A 21,835-nucleotide genomic window follows, 5' to 3' on the forward strand; every position below is an offset into this window, starting at 1 on the left:
TAGGGTGAATCCCCATTCACCCTAAAAATGTTGAAAAGTTCTGTTTTTCAAATGGATCTAATTGTATACCTCCCTATTACATGTTACCTGTAATCTGCAAACGAATTCCCAATCTTAAGAATTGTTCAGTTCCCACAGTCCCTACACATATTGCTTGAAGAAACAAATGTTTTTTTCCCTGTCACCCATATAAAGCTTGCTGACTGGTCCAAATAACAAGCAGATTCCAATCTAGTATAATGAAAAGGCCATACCAGATCAGACGCAACTGCAGGTTGAATTGTATAACCCAGAGCCGTAACTAGACTTTTTGGTGCCTTGTGCCAGAAAGAGAATTGCGCCCCCCCCATATTTATACCACATTCATGCACTCAACCCGAGAGGTTGCTGCCATTCAGCCACAATACCCCTCATTAAATAACACATATCAATATACTGCCACATCCAGGACTCAAACTCACAACCTACTGCATCCCAGCAAAACACCTCACACACCGAGCCACTTGATCCTGCAAGCAGGTCCGACGTGCGATGCAGCATGCGACTCGCAGGAGCATGAACCGTACACTACGTCTACATCTAATGTACACATGATACAATATTGTTAGGAACTGGACAATTTCAACTGGTTCCTATGCGATATTGCATAGTGTGTACGCAGCCTTATACATTATCCTGGCGTTTGGGATGTCGGCGGTCATGTGTCCAACCCCGGCATCCCAAAGCTGAGAATCCCAACACTATTGGCGGGTAAGCAAGCTAACCCCCCCCTACCCCAACCCTCCTCTGGTGGCAGCTAGGGCTAAATGTATGTGGGTGTCGGCTACGGCTAACCACCCCCCTAGTACGTAGCCCTATCCTCCCCCTAATGTCTAAGCCTACCCACCCCTCCCTCTTTCCCAGATACTTATACCCACTGAGATACTTACCTTCGGGATCCTGGTGTTCTGTGTTCCTGCGCCAGTGTTCTGAGCGGTTTTGGTATTCCGGTGTCGGCCACATGACCACCAGCATCCCGACCGCTGGGATGCCAAACACTTACTCAGCAAATCACTATGAAATGAGTGGAGAGAGATCTGTCCTAGTTCAGCAGCCCCCTCGGCCTTCCTCCTTGGTGCCTCTGTGACAGCTGGAGCCTGGAGGCCAGTGCTTCCACTGTCTCCAGGAGTTATGACACCGCCTAGACGGTATTATACTATTGTTGTCCCTTCCTTCTCGGCTTTGTGACAAGGGATATCTACTACCTTGTTTGCATTATATTTATTGTTTTGTTCAGATGACTCTGTAGTGTATTGTGTTGCCGTTTGTACGTAGTTTTTTAGTCACAGACTGAACCACTTCATTAAGTCAGTATGAACAGCGGTAAAACTGCAAGCGGTAAAACAATGTGCAGGCAGAAACTCTGGGAAATGAGATGAGTCATAACAGTACTAGAATAACAATGGTCAGGGTTTATTAAATTAGTTATTGAGTTCTGTGCAATTCAGAATCAGATTTTGGTCATAGTTTTGTTGCCATATAGGTAATTGTTTTTATTTAAGCACTTTTGTTGATAGTAAATATGTTGTTTCATGTGTGGTAAGCAGTGACGATGATTTATCTGCTAAGAAGCGACATAGGTTATGCAGACATACTGTATGAAAGCTGCTGCACAACTTATTTCAGCACTTGTCGGCTTCTAGCTGTCCACACACTTGTATAAGTACTGCGGGGGCACAGAGCACTCAATGTGAAAGTTCTTTATTTCTCTTATTCAAATCATTTGTGTTTTATTCTGACAATCGGCATTTTCCTTCCGGGTGTAACATAATGGATCCATTATCCTTATTAATGACAGACATTCCCAGAGCTCTACTGACTGACAGTGTGACGTTCTTCTTTCACAGTTACATTGCTCTTGTCCTCTTACTGATCTCTCTTCGTGATTATTAAAATGGTTTCCTTCCTTCCTCTGCTTACCAAGCTATCTCTACCTCCGTTTTCACTGCACCAGTCTCCTATTCTGCCTATTCAACATTTGTAGGACAGGCCCGGTGGAAGCTGTGCTTTCCTCCATTATGCTGCTTTTTTTAATTTTACCTGGTGACAGCTATAGTTTGGGGTTTATATTGCTGCTTTACAGCAGATACAATAACCAAGAGAAATTACATAATAACAAGTTAATATCCTGTATAGCACTACAACCTGACTTGTCATAGCCATTGAAAACAAGGGTTGAATTTTTTGCTCTAAAGATCAAATTAATCAGAAATGAAGCTATCTATAAGGCCAGGATTTCATTTTGTATCCTCTTCTTATTCTGCTTTACTTGCTTCATGTGCAAGTTTATTTTTCCTCAGCTTCCTTTTGTGCTAAGCATGCTTCCTGTGCCTATTTCTCCTCCTCTCCCTGTACCGCTCACAATGCTTCCTGTGCCTATTTCTCCTCCTCTCCCTGTACCGCTCACAATGCTTCCTGTGCCTATTTCTCCTCCTCTCCCTGTACCGCTCACAATGCTTCCTGTGCCTATTTTTCCTCCTCTCCTTGTACCGCTCACAATGCTTCCTGTGCCTATTTCTCCTCCTCTCCCTGTACCGCTCACAATGCTCCCTGTGCCTATTTCTCCTCCTCTCCTTGTACCGCTCACAATGCTTCCTGTGCCTGTTTCTCCTCCTCTCCTTGTACCGCTCACAATGCTTCCTGTGCCTATTTCTCCTCTCCTTGTACTGCTCACAATGCTTCCTGTGCCTATTTCTCCTCCTCTCCTTGTACCGCTCACAATGCTTCATGTGCCTATTTCTCCTCTCCTTGTACTGCTCGCAATGCTTCCTGTGCCTATTTCTCCTCTCCCTGTAGCACTCAGAATGCTTCCTGTGCCTATTTCTCCTCCTCTCCCTGTACCGCTCACAATGCTTCCTGTGCCTATTTCTCCTCCTCTCCTTGTACCGCTCACAATGCTTCCTGTGCCTATTTCTCCTCCTTTCCCTGTACCGCTCACAATGCTTCCTGTGCCTATTTCTCCTCCTCTCCCTGTACCGCTCACAATGCTCCCTGTGCCTATTTCTCCTCCTCTCCCTGTACCGCTCACAATGCTTCCTGTGCCTATTTTTCCTCCTCTCCTTGTACCGCTCACAATGCTTCCTGTGCCTATTTCTCCTCCTCTCCCTGTACCGCTCACAATGCTCCCTGTGCCTATTTCTCCTCCTCTCCTTGTACCGCTCACAATGCTTCCTGTGCCTATTTCTCCTCCTCTCCTTGTACCGCTCACAATGCTTCCTGTGCCTATTTCTCCTCTCCTTGTACTGCTCACAATGCTTCCTGTGCCTATTTCTCCTCCTCTCCTTGTACCGCTCACAATGCTTCCTGTGCCTATTTCTCCTCTCCTTGAACTGCTCGCAATGCTTCCTGTGCCTACTTCTCCTCTCCCTGTAGCACTCAGAATGCTTCCTGTGCCTATTTCTCCTCCTCTCCCTGTACCGCTCACAATGCTTCCTGTGCCTATTTCTCCTCCTCTCCTTGTACCGCTCACAATGCTTCCTGTGCCTATTTCTCCTCCTCTCCCCATACCGCTCAGCATGCTTCCTGTGTCTTTTTCTCCTCCTCTCCCTGTACTGCTCAGCATGCTTCCTGTGCCGCTATGATTTGGGAATTGAATCCCGGCGTCCGGGATCCAGGCCGTCAGAATGCTGCCAGCAGGGCAAGTGCTAGAAAGCCCCTTGCTGTCTCGCTGCGCTCGACACAGGTTCTTTTCCCACATTATGGGTGTTGTGGACACCCACGAGTGGGAATAACCCTGGTGCAGCTGTTGGCATTCTCGGCGGTCGCGATTCCGGCGTCTGTATTCTGTCCGCCCGGATCCCGACTGCCGGGATATTAACTACATCCCGCCTGTCTAATTCTCTAATTCTCCTCCTCACCCTGTTCTGCTCAGCATGCTCAATGTGCCTGTCTATTTCTCCTCCTCCGCCTGTTCTGCTCAGCATGCTCAATGTGCCTGTCTATTTCTCCTCCTCCGCCTGTTCTGCTCAGCATGCTCAATGTGCCTGTCTAGTTCTCCTCCTCCGCCTGTTCTGCTCAGCATGCTCAATGTGCCTGTCTATTTCTCCTCCTCCGCCTGTTCTGCTCAGCATGCTCAATGTGCCTGTCTACTTCTCCTCCTCCGCCTGTTCTGCTCAGCATGCTCAATGTGCCTGTCTATTTCTCCTCCTCCGCCTGTTCTGCTCAGCATGCTCAATGTGCCTGTCTATTTCTCCTCCTCCGCCTGTTCTGCTCAGCATGCTCAATGTGCCTGTCTATTTCTCGTCCTCCGCCTGTTCTGCTCAGCATGCTCAATGTGCCTGTCTATTTCTCCTCCTCCGCCTGTTCTGCTCAGCATGCTCAATGTGCCTGTCTATTTCTCCTCCTCCGCCTGTTCTGCTCAGCATGCTCAATGTGCCTGTCTATTTCTCCTCCTCCGCCTGTTCTGCTCAGCATGCTCAATGTGCCTGTCTACTTCTCCTCCTCCGCCTGTTCTGCTCAGCATGCTCAATGTGCCTGTCTATTTCTCCTCCTCCGCCTGTTCTGCTCAGCATGCTCAATGTGCCTGTCTATTTCTCCTCCTCCGCCTGTTCTGCTCAGCATGCTCAATGTGCCTGTCTATTTCTCCTCCTCCGCCTGTTCTGCTCAGCATGCTCAATGTGCCTGTCTATTTCTCTGACGTCCTAGTGGATGCTGGGAACTCCGTAAGGACCATGGGGAATAGCCGCTCCGCAGGAGACTGGGCACAAAAGTAAAAGCTTTAGGACTACCTGGTGTGCACTGGCTCCTCCCCCTATGACCCTCCTCCAAGCCTCAGTTAGATTTTTGTGCCCGAACGAGAAGGGTGCACACTAGGTGGCTCTCCTGAGCTGCTTAGTGAAAAAGTTTAAGTATAGGTTTTTTTATTTTCAGTGAGTCCTGCTGGCAACAGGTTCACTGCACCGAGGGACTAAGGGGAGAAGAAGCGAACTCACCTGCGTGCAGAGTGGATTGGGCTTCTTAGGCTACTGGACATTAGCTCCAGAGGGACGATCACAGGCCCAGCCATGGATGGGTCCCAGAGCCGCGCCGCCGGCCCCCTTACAGAGCCAGAAGACAGAAGAGGTCCGGGAAATCGGCGGCAGAAGACGTCCTGTCTTCAATAAGGTAGCGCACAGCACCGCAGCTGTGCGCCATTGCTCTCAGCACACTTCACACTCCGGTCACTGAGGGTGCAGGGCGCTGGGGGGGGCGCCCTGAGACGCAATAAAAACACCTTAGATGGCGAAAAATACATCACATATAGCTCCTGGGCTATATGGATGCTTTTAACCCCTGCCAGTTTTCCTTAAAAAAGCGGGAGAAAGGCCGCCGAGAAGGGGGCGGAGCCTATCTCCTCAGCACACAAGCGCCATTTTCCCTCACAGCTCCGCTGGAAGGACGTCTCCCTGACTCTCCCCTGCAGTCCTGCACTACAGAAACAGGGTAAAACAAGAGAGGGGGGGGCACTAATTTGGCAGATTAATCAATACAGCAGCTATATAAGGGAAAAACACTTATATAAGGTTATCCCTGTATATATATAGCGCTCTGGTGTGTGCTGGCAAACTCTCCCTCTGTCTCCCCAAAGGGCTAGTGGGGTCCTGTCCTCTATCAGAGCATTCCCTGTGTGTGTGCTGTGTGTCGGTACGTTTGTGTCGACATGTATGAGGAGGAAAATGGTATGGAGGCGGAGCATTTGCCTGTAATAGTGATGTCACCCCCTAGGGAGTCGACACCTGACTGGATGGTCTTATGGAAGGAATTACGTGATAGCGTCAGCACTTTACAAAAGACTGTTGACGACATGAGACAGCCGGCAAATCAGTTAGTACCTGTCCAGGCGTCTCAAACACCGTCAGGGGCTCTAAAGCGCCCGTTACCTCAGATGGTCGACACAGACCCAGACACGGACACTGACTCCAGTGTCGACGGTGAGGAAACAAACGTGATTTCCAGTAGGGCCACACGTTACATGATCACGGCAATGAAGGAGGTTTTGAACATTTCTGATACTACAAGTACCACAAAAAAGGGTATTATGTGGGGTGTGAAAAAACTACCCGTAGTTTTTCCTGAATCAGATGAATTAAATGAGGTGTGTGATGAAGCGTGGGTTTCCCCCTATAAAAAACTGCTAATTTCTAAAAAATTATTGGCATTATACCCTTTCCCGCCAGAGGTTAGGGCGCGTTGGGAAACACCCCCTAGGGTAGATAAGGCGCTCACACGCTTATCAAAACAAGTGGCGTTACCGTCTCCTGATACAGCCGCCCTCAAGGAGCCAGCTGATAGGAAGCTGGAAAATATCCTAAAAAGTATATACACACATACTGGTGTTATACTGCGACCAGCAATCGCCTCAGCCTGGATGTGCAGTGCTGGGGTGGCTTGGTCGGATTCCCTGACTGAAAATATTGATACCCTGGACAGGGACAGTATATTATTGACTATAGAGCATTTAAAGGATGCATTTCTATATATGCGAGATGCACAGAGGGATATTTGCACTCTGGCATCAAGAGTAAGTGCGCTGTCCATTTCTGCCAGAAGAGGGTTATGGACGCGACAGTGGTCAGGTGATGCGGATTCCAAACGGCATATGGAAGTATTGCCGTATAAAGGGGAGGAGTTATTTGGGGTCGGTCTATCGGACCTGGTGGCCACGGCAACGGCTGGGAAATCCACCTTTTTACCCCAGGTCACCTCTCAGCAGAAAAAGACACCGTCTTTTCAGGCTCAGTCCTTTCGTCCCCATAAGGGCAAGCGGGCAAAAGGCCACTCATTTCTGCCCCGGGGCAGAGGAAGGGGAAAAAGACTGCAGCATGCAGCCTCTTCCCAGGAACAGAAGCCCTCCCCCACTTCTGCCAAGTCCTCAGCATGACGCTGGGGCCTTACAAGCGGACTCAGGTACGGTGGGGGGTCGTCTCAAGAATTTCAGCGCGCAGTGGGCTCACTCGCAAGTGGACCCCTGGATCCTGCAGGTAGTATCTCAGGGGTACAAATTGGAATTCGAGACGTCTCCCCCTCGCCGGTTCCTGAAGTCTGCTTTACCAACGTCTCCCTCCGACAGGGAGGCGGTATTGGAAGCCATTCACAAGCTGTATTCCCAGCAGGTGATAATCAAGGTACCCCTCCTACAACAGGGAAAGGGGTATTATTCCACGCTGTTTGTGGTACCGAAGCCGGACGGCTCGGTGAGACCTATTTTAAATCTGAAATCCTTGAACACTTACATACAAAGGTTCAAATTCAAGATGGAGTCACTCAGAGCAGTGATAGCGAACCTGGAAGAAGGGGACTATATGGTGTCTCTGGACATCAAGGATGCTTACCTCCATGTCCCAATTTGCCCTTCTCACCAAGGGTACCTCAGGTTTGTGGTACAGAACTGTCACTATCAGTTTCAGACGCTGCCGTTTGGATTGTCCACGGCACCCCGGGTCTTTACCAAGGTAATGGCCGAAATGATGATTCTTCTTCGAAGAAAAGGCGTCTTAATTATCCCTTACTTGGACGATCTCCTGATAAGGGCAAGGTCCAGGGAACAGTTAGAGGTCGGAGTAGCACTATCTCAAGTAGTACTACGACAGCACGGGTGGATTCTAAATATTCCAAAATCGCTGCTGATTCCGACAACACGTCTGCTGTTCCTAGGGATGATTCTGGACACAGTCCAGAAAAAGGTGTTTCTCCCGGAGGAGAAAGCCAGGGAGTTATCCGAGCTAGTCAGGAACCTCCTAAAACCAGGCCAAGTGTCAGTGCATCAATGCACAAGGGTCCTGGGAAAAATGGTGGCTTCTTACGAAGCGATTCCATTCGGCAGATTCCACGCAAGAACTTTTCAGTGGGATCTGCTGGACAAATGGTCCGGATCGCATCTTCAGATGCATCAGCGGATAACCCTGTCACCAAGGACAAGGGTGTCTCTCCTGTGGTGGTTGCAGAGTGCTCATCTTCTAGAGGGCCGCAGATTCGGCATTCAGGACTGGGTCCTGGTGACCACGGATGCCAGCCTGAGAGGCTGGGGAGCAGTCACACAGGGAAGAAATTTCCAGGGCTTGTGGTCAAGCATGGAAACGTCACTTCACATAAATATCCTGAAACTAAGGGCCATTTACAATGCCCTAAGTCAAGCAAGGCCTCTGCTTCAGGGTCAGCCGGTGTTGATCCAGTCGGACAACATCACGGCAGTCGCCCACGTAAACAGACAGGGCGGCACAAGAAGCAGGAGGGCAATGGCAGAAGTTGCAAGGATTCTTCACTGGGCGGAAAATCATGTGATAGCACTGTCAGCAGTGTTCATTCCGGGAGTGGACAACTGGGAAGCAGACTTCCTCAGCAGACACGACCTCCACCCGGGGGAGTGGGGACTTCACCCAGAAGTCTTCCACATGATTGTGAACCGTTGGGAAAAACCAAAGGTGGACATGATGGCGTCCCGCCTCAACAAAAAACTAGACAGATATTGCACCAGGTCAAGGGACCCTCAGGCAATAGCTGTGGACGCTCTGGTAACACCGTGGGTGTACCAGTCAGTGTATGTGTTCCCTCCTCTGCCTCTCATACCCAAGGTACTGAGAATCATAAGAAGGAGAGGAGTAAGGACTATACTCGTGGCTCCGGATTGGCCAAGAAGGACTTGGTACCCGGAACTTCAAGAGATGCTCACGGAGGACCCGTGGCCTCTACCTCTAAGAAAGGACCTGCTCCAGCAGGGACCCTGTCTGTTCCAAGACTTACCGCGGCTGCGTTTGACGGCATGGCGGTTGAACGCCGGATCCTGAAGGAAAAAGGCATTCCGGATGAAGTCATCCCTACCCTGATCAAAGCCAGGAAGGAGGTAACCGTGCAACATTATCACCGTATTTGGCGTAAATATGTTGCGTGGTGTGAGGCCAGGAAGGCCCCTACAGATGAATTTCAACTGGGTCGTTTCCTGCATTTCCTGCAAACAGGACTGTCTATGGGCCTAAAATTAGGGTCCATTAAGGTTCAAATTTCGGCCCTGTCGATTTTCTTCCAGAAAGAACTGGCTTCAGTTCCTGAAGTTCAGACGTTTGTCAAGGGGGTACTGCATATACAGCCTCCTTTTGTGCCTCCAGTGGCACCTTGGGATCTCAATGTAGTTTTTGGGTTCCTAAAATCACATTGGTTTGAACCACTCACCACTGTGGACTTAAAATATCTCACATGGAAAGTGGTAATGCTGTTAGCCCTGGCTTCAGCCAGGCGTGTCTCAGAATTGGCGGCTTTATCCTATAAAAGCCCTTACCTAATTTTTCATACGGACAGGGCACAATTGAGGACTCGTCCTCAATTTCTCCCTAAGGTGGTTTCAGCGTTTCACTTGAACCAGCCTATTGTGGTACCTGCGGCTACTAGGGACTTGGAGGACTCCAAGTTGCTGGACGTAGTCAGGGCCCTGAAAATATATGTTTCCAGGACGGCTGGAGTCAGAAAATCTGACTCGCTGTTTATCCTGTATGCACCCAACAAGCTGGGTGCTCCTGCTTCTAAGCAGACTATTGCTCGTTGGATTTGTAGTACAATTCAGCTTGCACATTCTGTGGCAGGCCTGCCACAGCCAAAATCTGTAAAAGCCCATTCCACAAGGAAGGTGGGCTCATCTTGGGCGGCTGCCCGAGGGGTCTCGGCTTTACAACTTTGCCGAGCAGCTACTTGGTCAGGGGCAAACACGTTTGCTAAATTCTACAAATTTGATACCCTGGCTGAGGAGGACCTGGAGTTCTCTCATTCGGTGCTGCAGAGTCATCCGCACTCTCCCGCCCGTTTGGTAGCTTTGGTATAATCCCCATGGTCCTTACGGAGTTCCCAGCATCCACTAGGACGTCAGAGAAAATAAGAATTTACTTACCGATAATTCTATTTCTCATAGTCCGTAGTGGATGCTGGGCGCCCATCCCAAGTGCGGATTGTCTGCAATACTTGTACATAGTTATTGTTACAAAAATCGGGTTTTTGTTGTTGTGAGCCATCTTTTCAGAGGCTCCGCTGTTATCATGCTGTTAACTGGGTTCAGATCACAGGTTGTACGGTGTGATTGGTGTGGCTGGTATGAGTCTTACCCGGGATTCAAAATCCTTCCTTATTGTGTACGCTCGTCCGGGCACAGTATCCTAACTGAGGCTTGGAGGAGGGTCATAGGGGGAGGAGCCAGTGCACACCAGGTAGTCCTAAAGCTTTTACTTTTGTGCCCAGTCTCCTGCGGAACGGCTATTCCCCATGGTCCTTACGGAGTTCCCAGCATCCACTACGGACTATGAGAAATAGAATTATCGGTAAGTAAATTCTTATTTTCTCCTCCTCCGCCTGTTCTGCTCAGCATGCTCAATGTGCCTGTCTATTTCTCCTCCTCCGCCTGTTCTGCTCAGCATGCTCAATGTGCCTGTCTATTTCTCCTCCTCCGCCTGTTCTGCTCAGCATGCTCAATGTGCCTGTCTATTTCTCCTCCTCCGCCTGTTCTGCTCAGCATGCTCAATGTGCCTGTCTATTTCTCCTCCTCACCCTGTTCTGCTCAGCATGCTCAATGTGCCTGTCTATTTCTCCTCCTCCGCCTGTTCTGCTCAGCATGCTCAATGTGCCTGTCTATTTCTCCTCCTCACCCTGTTCTGCTCAGCATGCTCAATGTGCCTGTCTATTTCTCCTCCTCCGCCTGTTCTGCTCAGCATGCTCAATGTGCCTGTCTATTTCTCCTCCTCCGCCTGTTCTGCTTAGCATGCTCAATGTGCCTGTCTATTTCTCCTCCTCCGCCTGTCCTGCTCAATGTGCCTGTCTATTTCTCCTCAGCTCACTGTACCGCTCAGCATGTTGCTTAGACCTGTTTGTCTTCCTTTTCTTGTTTACCCTGGTACACACTATGGCCCTCATTCCGAGTTGATCGCTAGCTGCTTTCGATCGCAGCGCAGCGATCAGGCCAAAAACGGCAATTCTGCGCATGCGTACGGGACGCACTGCGCACGCGTGTTGTACTTTCACAAAAGCCGATGCAGTTTTACACAAGCTGTAGCGACGCTTTTCAGTCGCACTGCTGGCTGCAGAGTGATTGACAGAAAGTGGGTGTTTCTGGATGGTAACTGACCGTTTTCAGGGAGTGTGTAAAAAAACGCAGGCGTGCCAGATGAAAATGCAGGAGTGGCTGGAAAAATGTAGGCGTGGCTGGGAGAACGCAGGGCGTGTTTGTGACGTCAAAACAGGAACTAAACAGTCTGAAGTGATCACAAGCTAGGAGTAAGTCTCTAGCTAATCAGAAACTGCACAATCTTTTTTTGCAGCAGCGCTGCGATCCTTTCGGTCGCACTTCTGCTAAGATACACTCCCAGAGGGCGGCGGCTTAGCGTTTGCACTGCTGCTAAAAGCAGCTAGCGAGCGATCAACTCGGAATTAGGGCCAATGCCAATCACTCAGCAGATCAGATAAATGCTCCGATCTTCGCAGTGATTATGTGATCAGTGTGCACCTCATATACACTGAGCTATTTCTTAAATATTAGACTGCTCATACTTTAAGCTGCAACCTCCCAAACCAGTTGTTTGCTGGAAGGTTTTAATCCATTTATTGGCTAATGCTCCTGCATACTCAGGCTGATCAGCTGATATTGGGTGATGGGCCCAATAATTGCATATGTGTAGCTTTACTCACCTTGCTTCCTGTACTTGCTTCCTGTATTTCTCCTCCTTTTCCAGTTCTTCTTCCTGTGGCTGTTTATTACTCCTCTTTTTGTTATACCTCTCACAGAAGAGCCACATTAGTGCATGGCATATCCTATCCTCTCTTCCTCTAGGGTGTGATACGCAAGGACGACCACACTTAGGTCGACCACTGTTGGTCAACAGTAAGTAGGTTGATATGGTTTCTAGGTTGACAGGGACCTTAGGTTGACATGACATAAGGTCAACATGAGTTTTTGCACTTTTTTTTTGGTGTCGTTTTCTCTGTATAATGACCGGGATCCCCAATTAGTGCACCGTGTCCCCTCGCATGGCGAGTGAACTTCGGGCAAGGTTAGGCAGGTTGCAGCAGGTTACCGTTCCTAATTGTAATCCACGTGGATCTTAAAGTATGAAAAAGTTCAAAGAATGAAGGGAAAAAAAGGGGAAAAACTCATGTCGACCTAGAAACCATGTTGACCTACTTACTGTCGACCTAGACAGTGTCGACCTAAGTATTGTTGACCTAGAGACCGGATATCGTTCCTGTATTCCTTTTCTTATCCTCCTTTACTTCTATCTTCACCTTTTTGAACTTCCTTATTCTATTCTTCTCTGCATGATTTGTAAATTGTTATCTACGCTTATTACTTGCTCTCCCTCTTCCCAATGTAATCCTCTTGATGCTATGTGGATATTTTCATAAGATTATCTGCTAAACCATGTTTTCATTTGCAGAATAATTCTGAGGATGAGTGTGATCAGAGAAATGGTTTGACCCAGGGAGACAAACTACGTGCCTTAAAGAGCAGGAGACAGCCGAGGTCGGCTACCACAGGAGCGCTACGGTGAGTATTTAGAACAAGCAGTTGTATCATGGCATACTATGATGTATCACAGGCTTGCCTACCCTCCTGCATTCAGCGGGAGGCTCCCGATTTTTAAATGAGCCTCCCGCTGCCCTGCAAACCTTACCAGGCCTCCCAGATTTTAAGCATCCTCGTTGAAAATCAGGACTGCGCATGTTCAAGTCTGAAGAAGCCGGGGGGGCGGGGCCTGCACGGGAGACTTCAGGACCGGCCACCACAGGGTTGTGTGTAGCAGGGGTCGTCCTGCTGTGCACACTGAGAGGCCTGCTGTGCAGTGTCAATCAGGGGTTTGCTTCCTTGTGTCTGGCCCCTCCCACCAGACTCAGCAAGCGCTGTGTGTATCAGCCCAGCAGCAGCAGCTGTCCTCTCTCTCTGCTATCGGCTCTCACTGCTGCCTTCCCACACTGTCCTGGACCTGCGGCATCCAGTCGAGGAAGGAGCAACATAGGCAGGTGAGGGCTGTGTAATGGGGGGAATGTAAAGTGGCACTGGGTGTAATATGGGAGAGGAGGGTACTGTATATAAGGTTATGTCATCTGGTACTGGGTGTAATATGGTTGGGTTGTGTATAATGTAATGTGCTGGGTGTAATATGGGGATGGGGGCTTGTGTATAATGTCATGTGCTGGCTGTAATATGATGGGGCTGTGTATAATGTAATGTGCTGGGTGTAATATAGTGGGGGCTGTGTATAATGTCATGTGCTGGGTGTAATATGGGGGGGTTGTGTATAATGTAATGTGCTGGGTGTAAATGTATTATGATGCTGTGTGTAATATGTGTGTATGTATGTGTGTGTATGTGTATATGTATGTATGTATGTATGTATATATATATATATATATATATATATATATAAGCAATATCTGGACCGACACTCCCATGGATCATTAGCTGAATGCTCCGGTGCCTTCAGTGTGTGTAGGGTATAACCAAATAGAAAAGATCTGCGGCACTCGGAGACTTTGCAGGTGCAAAAAAGTGTATTAAAGTTCACACGCCATTACCAACGCTTTGGGGTTGGCACGCCCCTTTGCACCACCGCCGACCACAGCCTCCTCATCCTCCACACCGCCTGTAATCTTACCCTGCTGCCTTTCTTTCTCCCTACTGTATGTCCTTGCTGTCCCTCTCTTTGTCACTCTCCCTGTCCCTCTGTCACTCTCCTTTGTCCCTTTGTCACTCTGTCACACTCCCTATCCCTATTTCCCTGCTTTCACTCTCCTTGTCCCTGTGTCCCTGCGGTCACTCTCCCTGTCCCTGAATTTTGGCTCATTCCGTGTGGCATAATATGAATTGTGGCTCATTCCGTGTGAATTTCGGCTCATACTGTGTGGCATAATGTGAATTTCGGATCATACCATGTGGCATAATGTGAATTTTGGCTCATACCGTGTGGTATAATGTGAATTTCGGCTCATACCGTGTGGCATAATGTGAATTTCGGCTCATACCATGTGGCATAATGTGAATTTCGGCTCATACTGTGTGGCATATGTGAATTTCGGGTCATACCGTGTGGCATATGTGAATTTCTGCTCATACCGTGTGGCATATGTGAATTTCGGCTCATACCGTGTCGCGTAATGTGAATTTTGGCTCATTCCATGTGGCATAATGTGAAAGGGGCACCAGTACAAGATGGTATAAGGGGTCCTACTATTGTGGTGTATATTGTGTATAAGGGGTATATGGTGTCGTAAACTACACTTAAGGACATGCCCCCTTTTGAGTGGCCACACACCCTTTTCCAGAGCACACGCGCCTTCGGCGCGCGTATAATTACAGCCTTCACTTTTTCATACGCCCACTTCAAAATTTCCTCTTCAACCACTGTCTATATATCTATCTAATCCTACACCAATGTATATAGATTTTGTTTTTCTCAGTCACTTTATGTACACGGTATATTAATATACTGTATCTTGCACCTGTATTGTTACTCTTTTTTTCTCTTAAAGGACCATGGGGTATAGACGGGATCCGCAGGAGACATGTCCACACTAAAAGACTTTGACTGGGTGTGAACTGGCTCCTCCCTCTATGCCCCTCCTCCAGACCTCAGTTAGATTCTGTGCCCAGAGAGACTGGACACACACTTGGGGAGCTCTCCTGAGTTTCTTTGAAAAGACTTTATGTTAGGTTTTTTATTTTCAGGGAGACCTGCTGGCTACAGGCTCCCTGCTTCGTGGGAGTGAGGGGAGAGAAGTCAGACCTACTTCTTCTGAGTTAAGGGCTCTGCTTCTTAGGCTACTGGACACCATTCGCTCCAGTGGGTTCGATCACTTGGTGCGCCTAGCTGTTTGTTCCCGGAGCCGCGCCGTCAACCCCCTCACAGAAGCCAGAAGAAAGAAGCCAGGTGAGTATAAAGAAGCAAGAAGACTTCAGTGACGGCACTCACAGGGTGCAGGACGCAGGGGGAACGCCCTGGGCAGCAAGTTACTGGAGCTAACAACACTGGCAAAAAACATATCTATAAGTGCCTAGGCACTAAATATAAGACCCCCGCCAGTCTAAATATTCAAATTTGAGCGGGACTACAGTGCGCCGGGAGGGGGCATTGCTTAGCCCTCACAGCTTACCAGCGCCATTTTTCTCTTTTCACAGACATGCAGAGACTCTGGCCCGGGACCTCCACTCTCCTTGACAAGTAAAGGGAGCAAAATGGGGGGGGGGGGGCACAGTTATTTGGTGCTATCAAAGCAGGGCAGTGATCAGATATTATTTTTTTGGTAGTATATGGGCGCTGGGGTGTGAGCTGGCATGCTCCCTCTGTGTTCTCTCTAACAGGCTTCTCTGTGGGTCTGTCCCCTTTTGCCAGTGTGAGTGTGTGTATGTAGGTACGGTGTGTCGACATGTCTGAGGCTGAGTGCGCCTCCCCGGAGGAGGTTACCGGAGGCACAGAGAAAGAGTTGGGAGTGTCTCTGTCGGCACCGCCGACTGCTGATTGGGTGGCCATGTTAAGTACATTGAATGCAAATGTGGCATTATTGTCTAAGAGGCTGGATAAATCTGATTCTCAGACTCAAACATGGAGAAAATCCATGGAGGACGCCTTATCCCAGGTACAGGCACCCTCGGAGTCACAAAAGCGTTCATTTACCCAGATAGCGGATTCTGATACCGACACGGACTCTGATTCCAGTGTCGACTTTAGTGAGGCCAGTTTACATCCAAGAGTGGTGAAGAGTATTCAGTACATGATTGTGGCAATTAAAGATGATTTACATATTTCTGAGGTGCCTGCTGTTCCAGATACAAGGGTTTGTTTATATAAAGGGAAAAAGCCTGAGGTGACGTTTTCCCCCTCTCATGAACTGAATGCTCTTTGTGAAAAAGCTTGGGAATCGCCTGACAAAAGGTGGCAGGTTCCCAAGAGAATTTTTATGGCATATCCTTTCCCCTCTGTCGACAGGGAAAAGTGGGAGTCATCTCCCAATGTGGACAAGGCCCTCTCCCGGCTGTCCAAGAAGGTGGCACTTCCGTCTCCCGACACTGCTGCCCTCAAGGATCCTGCGGATCGTAAGCAGGAAACGACATTAAAAGCTATTTATGTCACTACGGGTGCACTCCTCAGACCTGCCGTGGCGTCGGCTTGGGTGAGTAGTGCTATTTCTAAGTGGGCTGATAATTTGGCATCTGATATGGATACCCTGGATAGGGATAACATTCTTTTGACTCTCGGTTATATCAGGGACGCTGCAGCTTACCTAAAGGATGCGGCGAGGGATATTAGCCTCTTGGGATCAAGGGCCAATGCCATGGCTGTCTCGGCCAGAAGAGCGCTGTGGATTCATCAATGGAATGCTGATGCCGACTCCAAGAAAGCTATGGAAGCTCTCCCTTATAAAGGTAGTGTCTTGTTTGGTGACGGCCTCGCTGACCTGGTGTCTACTGCTACAGCGGGTAAGTCATCTTTTCTTCCTTATGTTCCAGCACAACAGAAAAAGGCACCCCATTATCAGATGCAGTCCTTTCGGCCTAATAGATAAAAAAAAGAAAGAGGCTCGTCCTTCATTGCTTCAAAAGGTAGAGGAAGGGAAAAAAGGGCGCCTGCTGCGTCAGGCTCCCAGGACCAAAAGTCCTCCGCGGCCTCTGCCAAGTCCACCGCATGACGCTGGAGCTCCCTTACGGGAGTCCGTGCCGGTGGGGGCGCATCTCAGACTCTTCAGTCCGGTCTGGTTTCACTCTGGCCTAGATCCTTGGGTGTTAGACATAGTGTCCCAAGGATACAAACTGGAGTTTCAGGAGCTGCCCCCCCACCGATTTTTCAAATCAGCCTTGCCAGTTTCTATCCCAGAGAGGGAAGTAGTGAGTGCGGCAATACAAAAGCTGTGTCAACAGTGTGTCATTGTCCCGGTACCCCCATCCCAACGGGGAGAAGTTTTTTATTTGAGCCTCTTTGTCGTACCAAAGCCAGATGGCTCTGTCAGACCGATCCTGAACCTAAAATCCCTCAATCTGTATTTGAAAACTTTCAAGTTCAAAATGGAATCTCTTCGGGCAGTGATCTTCAGTCTAGAAGGGGGGGATTTTATGGCGTCAGTCGACATAAAAGATGCCTACTTACACGTCCCGATATATCCTCAACATCAGGCTTTCCTGAGATTTGCGGTGCAGGATTGTCATTACCAATTTCAGACGTTGCCGTTTTGGCTTTCCACGGCCCCGAGGGTCTTCACCAAAGTGATGGTGGAAATGATGGTGCTCCTATGTAAGCAAGGTGTCACAATTAGCCGTACTTGGACGATCTCCTGATAAAGGCGAGATCGAAGGAGCAGTTGCTAAGAAATGTGGAACTCTCCCTGACGGTTCTGCAACATCATGGTTGGATTCTAAATTTGCCAAAATCTCAGTTGATTCCGACAACTCGGCTGCCTTTCTTGGGCATGATCCTGGACACGGATCTGCAAAGAGTGTTTCTTCCATCGGAAAAAGCTCTGGAAATCCAATGCATGGTCAAGGAGATTCTGAAACCGGCAAGAGTGTCGATTCATCAATGCACTCGAGTGCTGGGGAAGATGGTTGCGGCTTACGAAGCCATTCCGTTTGGCAGGTTTCATGCAAGGGTGTTTCAGTGGGACCTGCTGGACAAATGGTCTGGGTCTCACCTGCACATGCACTGGAAAATAAGTCCATCTTCCAGGACTAGACTTTCTCTCCTGTGGCGGCTGCAAAGTTCTCACCTTCTAGAGGGACGCAGGTTCGGAATCCAGGATTGGGTCCTGCTAACCACGGATGCAAGTCTCCGAGGCTGGGGAGCAGTCACGCTAGGAAGAAGTTTCGAGGGAAAATGGTCAAGCCAGGAAACTTGTCTCCACATAAACGTTCTGGAGTTAAGAGCCATTTACAACGGCCTTCTGCAAGCGGAACACCTACTTCGAGGTCTACCTGTCCTGATTCAGTCGGACAACGTAACTGCGGTAGCGTACGTAAACCGTTAGGGCGGAACAAGGAGCAGAGCGGCGATGGCGGAGGCCACAAGAGTTCTCCGCTGGGCAGAAAAGCTCGTGAGCGCTCTGTCAGTAGTCTTCCTTCCGGGCATGGACAACTGGGAAGCAGACTTCCTCAGCAGACACGATCTCCATCCAGGATAGTGGGCTCTTCATCAAGAGGTATTTGCAGAAGTGACAAGGCGTTGGGGAATTCCTCACATAGACATGATGGCGTCTCGCCTCAACAAGAAGCTTCCGCGGTACTGTTCCAGGTCAAGGGATCCCCAAGCCAGTGCAGTGGACGCCCTGGTAACTCCGCAGGTATTTCAGTCGGTATATGTGTTCCCTCCACTTCCTCTCATTCCGAAAGTGTTGAGGATCATAAGACGAACAAAAGTTCCGGCAGTACTCGTCGTTCCAGATTGGCCACGGAGGGCCTGGTATCCGGATCTTCAGGAATTGCTCATAGAAGATCCTTGGCCGCTTCCTCTCAGAGAGGACCTGTTACTGCAGGGGTCATGCGTATTTCAGGACTTACCGCGGCTGCGTTTGATGGTGTGGAGGTTTAACGCCAAATCCTAGCTCTAAAGGGTATTCCCGGGGAAGTCATCCCCACTCTCCTGAAGGCTAGAAAGGAGGTCACGGCGAAGCATTATCACCGTATTTGTAGAAAATATGTGTCGTGGTGTGAAGCCAGGAAAGCTCCTGCGGAGGAGTTTCAGCTGGGTCGTTTCCTCCATTTTTTGCAGGCAGGTGTGTGTCACGATCCGGGTATCTGGACGCCAATTCTTACCCATCAGATGCCTCCTAAGGCTGGCTCAGCGCTCCAGGACCGGATCCCATCTGTTATCCTAATGTTCACATTCCTGCATCCTCTCCTGTCTCTCTGAGACGCTGTCACAGTAATGCCTTATTACATCTGGCATGGCGTCTCCCGCGGCCTCCGCCGCCGTCCCTGAGCTTCTGCATGCAGAGTGTCAGAGTGGCGATTACGTCAGCCGCGGCCTCCGCTGTGTCCGCGTGGTTGGATGTGCACTTGTCAGCCTGGCGTCTCCTGTCTCCAGTGGCCGGCGCCGCCATTACTGTTTTCATTACCACATGGATTACAAACCAAACTTCCCTCCAAGTGTCTGCATGGGCGCAGCCATCTTGGATTCTGTCAGCTGATCATTTCCTCCAATCTGTTGTCAGTATTGTTAATCTGCATAATTGCCTAGCCAATCCCTTCCTTGCTGCAGGTATAAATACACTGTGCCTGAGCAAGGAAGGCGTCAGTGCTTTGGTTGTCAAACCTAGTTCCTGTTTGTCTCTCTCCTGTGATTGTCTTCCAGGTTCCAGCTCCTGTCTCAAGACTTCCACCATAGAGACCCGCACCAGCATTCCACCTGCGGTGTAGCCTGACTCTCCAATCCATTGTGGATTCATCTGTTTCCAGCTACAACATTTCCTGCTTCCAGCTCAGCTTCCAGCAGAGTACAGCTTCCCTTAAAGGGCCGGTGTCCTTTCTACACTTTACCACTCTCCACCGGTATTATTATTTCTCCGCTCTCAAGTTCTACATTTCAGTTCATATTTCATCGCTGCCAAGTTCATTTATTATTTAACTGGTTCCAGCCAGTATCCACTCCGTGCTAACAACAGTCTGGTTCCAGCCAGTATCCACAGCAGCTGTTTTACCTTCAGCAACCCAGCTTTTTCTGGAACACCAGCTGGCACAATCCTGGGTTATCTCCATTGCTACAGTCGGGCCTGGTAAGGACTTTCCATCTAGAAGATCATAAGAACTATCTCACACTACCAGTGCCCTGTGGCTCCTGCCATCCTGTAGTACCCAGGAACTGTATTTATTATTTGCTGACTTTTACGTTTTCTTTTACTGCTGCTGTGTTGCGGAGTTGTCATAATAAACATCATTGACTTTTATCCAAGTTGTCGTGGTCACGCCTTCGGGCAGTTATTATTCATGTTACTTACATGTCCAGGGGTCTGATACAACCTCCCAGGTTCCGGTACATCTCAGCCCCTACAACTGAGGCTGCCTCCCGTCAGCTCAGGCCCTCAGTTGTGACAGTAAGCACTGACCTAATGAATCCAGCCGGAGACCAGGATCAAGCGGCCAGGCCGATGCAAGAACTGGCAGCCCGACTAGAACATCAGGAGGCTGCACAGGGCCACATCATCCGCTGTCTCCAGGATCTCTCTACTCGACTGGATGGGATTCAGACAACTCTCCGTGGATCAGGCGCATCTGGTGCGTCAACCACAGTGACTCCAGCTATAACCCCACCCACCTTACCCATTTCTGCTCCACGTCTTCATCTTCCAACGCCAGCAAAATTTGACGGATCTCCAAGATTCTGCAGGGGATTTCTCAACCAGTGTGAGATTCAGTTTGAGCTACAACCTGGCAATTTTCCCAGTGACCGTACAAAAATTGCCTACATCATCTCTCTTCTCAGTGGCTCCGCCCTTGACTGGGCATCACCGTTATGGGAGAGGTCCGACACCCTGCGATCTTCTTACACTGCATTCGTGTCAACATTCAGGCGCATCTTCGACGAGCCAGGCCGGGTAACCTCAGCTTCATCCGAGATTCTCCGTTTACGCCAGGGGTCACGTACTGTAGGACAATATCTGATACAGTTCCAGATCCTGGCATCCGAACTGGCATGGAACGACGAGGCCCTGTATGCTGCATTCTGGCATGGCTTATCTGAGCTTATTAAAGATGAGTTAGCTACCAGAGACTTACCTTCTAAGTTAGATGAGCTAATCTCACTCTGCACGAAAGTTGATTTACGTTTCAGAGAGAGAGCAACTGAGCGTGGAAGATCATCTGCTCCAAAATCTTCTGCTCCTCCTCCTCGTCAACTGTCACCATCTAAAGATGAGCCCATGCAAATTGGCCGTTCCCGTTTAACTCCTGCTGAGCGCCGAAGACGTCTCTCTGAGTCTCTTTGTCTTTACTGTGCAGCTCCGTCTCACACCATCAATGCCTGTCCCGAACGTCCGGGAAAACTCCAAACCCTAGCTCGCCCAGGAGAGGGCCGGCTAGGAGTAATGATCTCCTCTCCATCTCCTCATGATTGTAATCTCCCAGTCTCGCTTCAAGTTGCTCAACGTTATCGGAACGTCATTGCTCTCCTTGATTCCGGAGCAGCTGGGAACTTTATTACTGAAGCCTATGTTAAACGGTGGTCCCTACCCACCGAGAGACTTCCTTCCTCCTTTTCCTTAACTGCCGTGGATGGCAGTAAAATTTTTGATACTGTTATTGCTCTAAGGACTCTACCAGTTCGTCTGAGAGTGGGAGTTCTTCATTCCGAACTTATTTCACTTTTAGTGATTCCAAGAGCCACACATCCTGTGGTCCTGGGCCTTCCATGGCTCCGTCTTCACAATCCTACAATTGATTGGACGACTACGCAAATCCTGGCATGGGGTTCCTCCTGTGCAGAGACATGTTTGTTTAAAGTATTGCCTGTCTGTTCTTCCTCCCCCAGGTCGTCTGATGTTCCACCTCCTCCATATCAAGATTTCACGGATGTGTTCAGTAAAGCTTCTGCTGATATCCTTCCTCCTCATAGAGAATGGGACTGCCCGATTGATCTCGTTCCAGGGAAGGTTCCACCTCGAGGCCGAACTTATCCGTTGTCTCTGCCTGAGACGCATTCTATGGAGGAATACATTAAAGAGAACCTAGCAAAGGGGTTCATTCGACCTTCTTCTTCCCCAGCCGGCGCAGGCTTCTTTTTTGTAAAAAAGAAAGATGGTGGTCTGCGGCCGTGCATCGACTACAGAGGTTTGAACGACATTACCATCAAGAACCGTTATCCTTTACCCCTGA

General features: G+C 49.2%; 1 protein-coding gene across 3 annotated transcripts in view; it reads left to right on the top strand.

Annotated features, from left to right (window-relative positions):
* Positions 1 to 21,835, top strand: part of CDC14A (cell division cycle 14A) — a 285,279-nt gene that overhangs the window by 220,578 nt on the left and 42,866 nt on the right. For all 3 annotated transcript variants that reach the window (XM_063940077.1, XM_063940075.1, XM_063940076.1), the window contains one exon: positions 12,423 to 12,532. In XM_063940077.1, the coding sequence (XP_063796147.1) occupies positions 12,423 to 12,532 (110 nt within the window). The remainder of the gene's footprint in view (positions 1 to 12,422; positions 12,533 to 21,835) is intronic.

This window comes from Pseudophryne corroboree, chromosome 9, assembly GCF_028390025.1.
Source record: "Pseudophryne corroboree isolate aPseCor3 chromosome 9, aPseCor3.hap2, whole genome shotgun sequence".
NCBI classification, from domain to species: Eukaryota; Metazoa; Chordata; class Amphibia; order Anura; family Myobatrachidae; genus Pseudophryne; species Pseudophryne corroboree.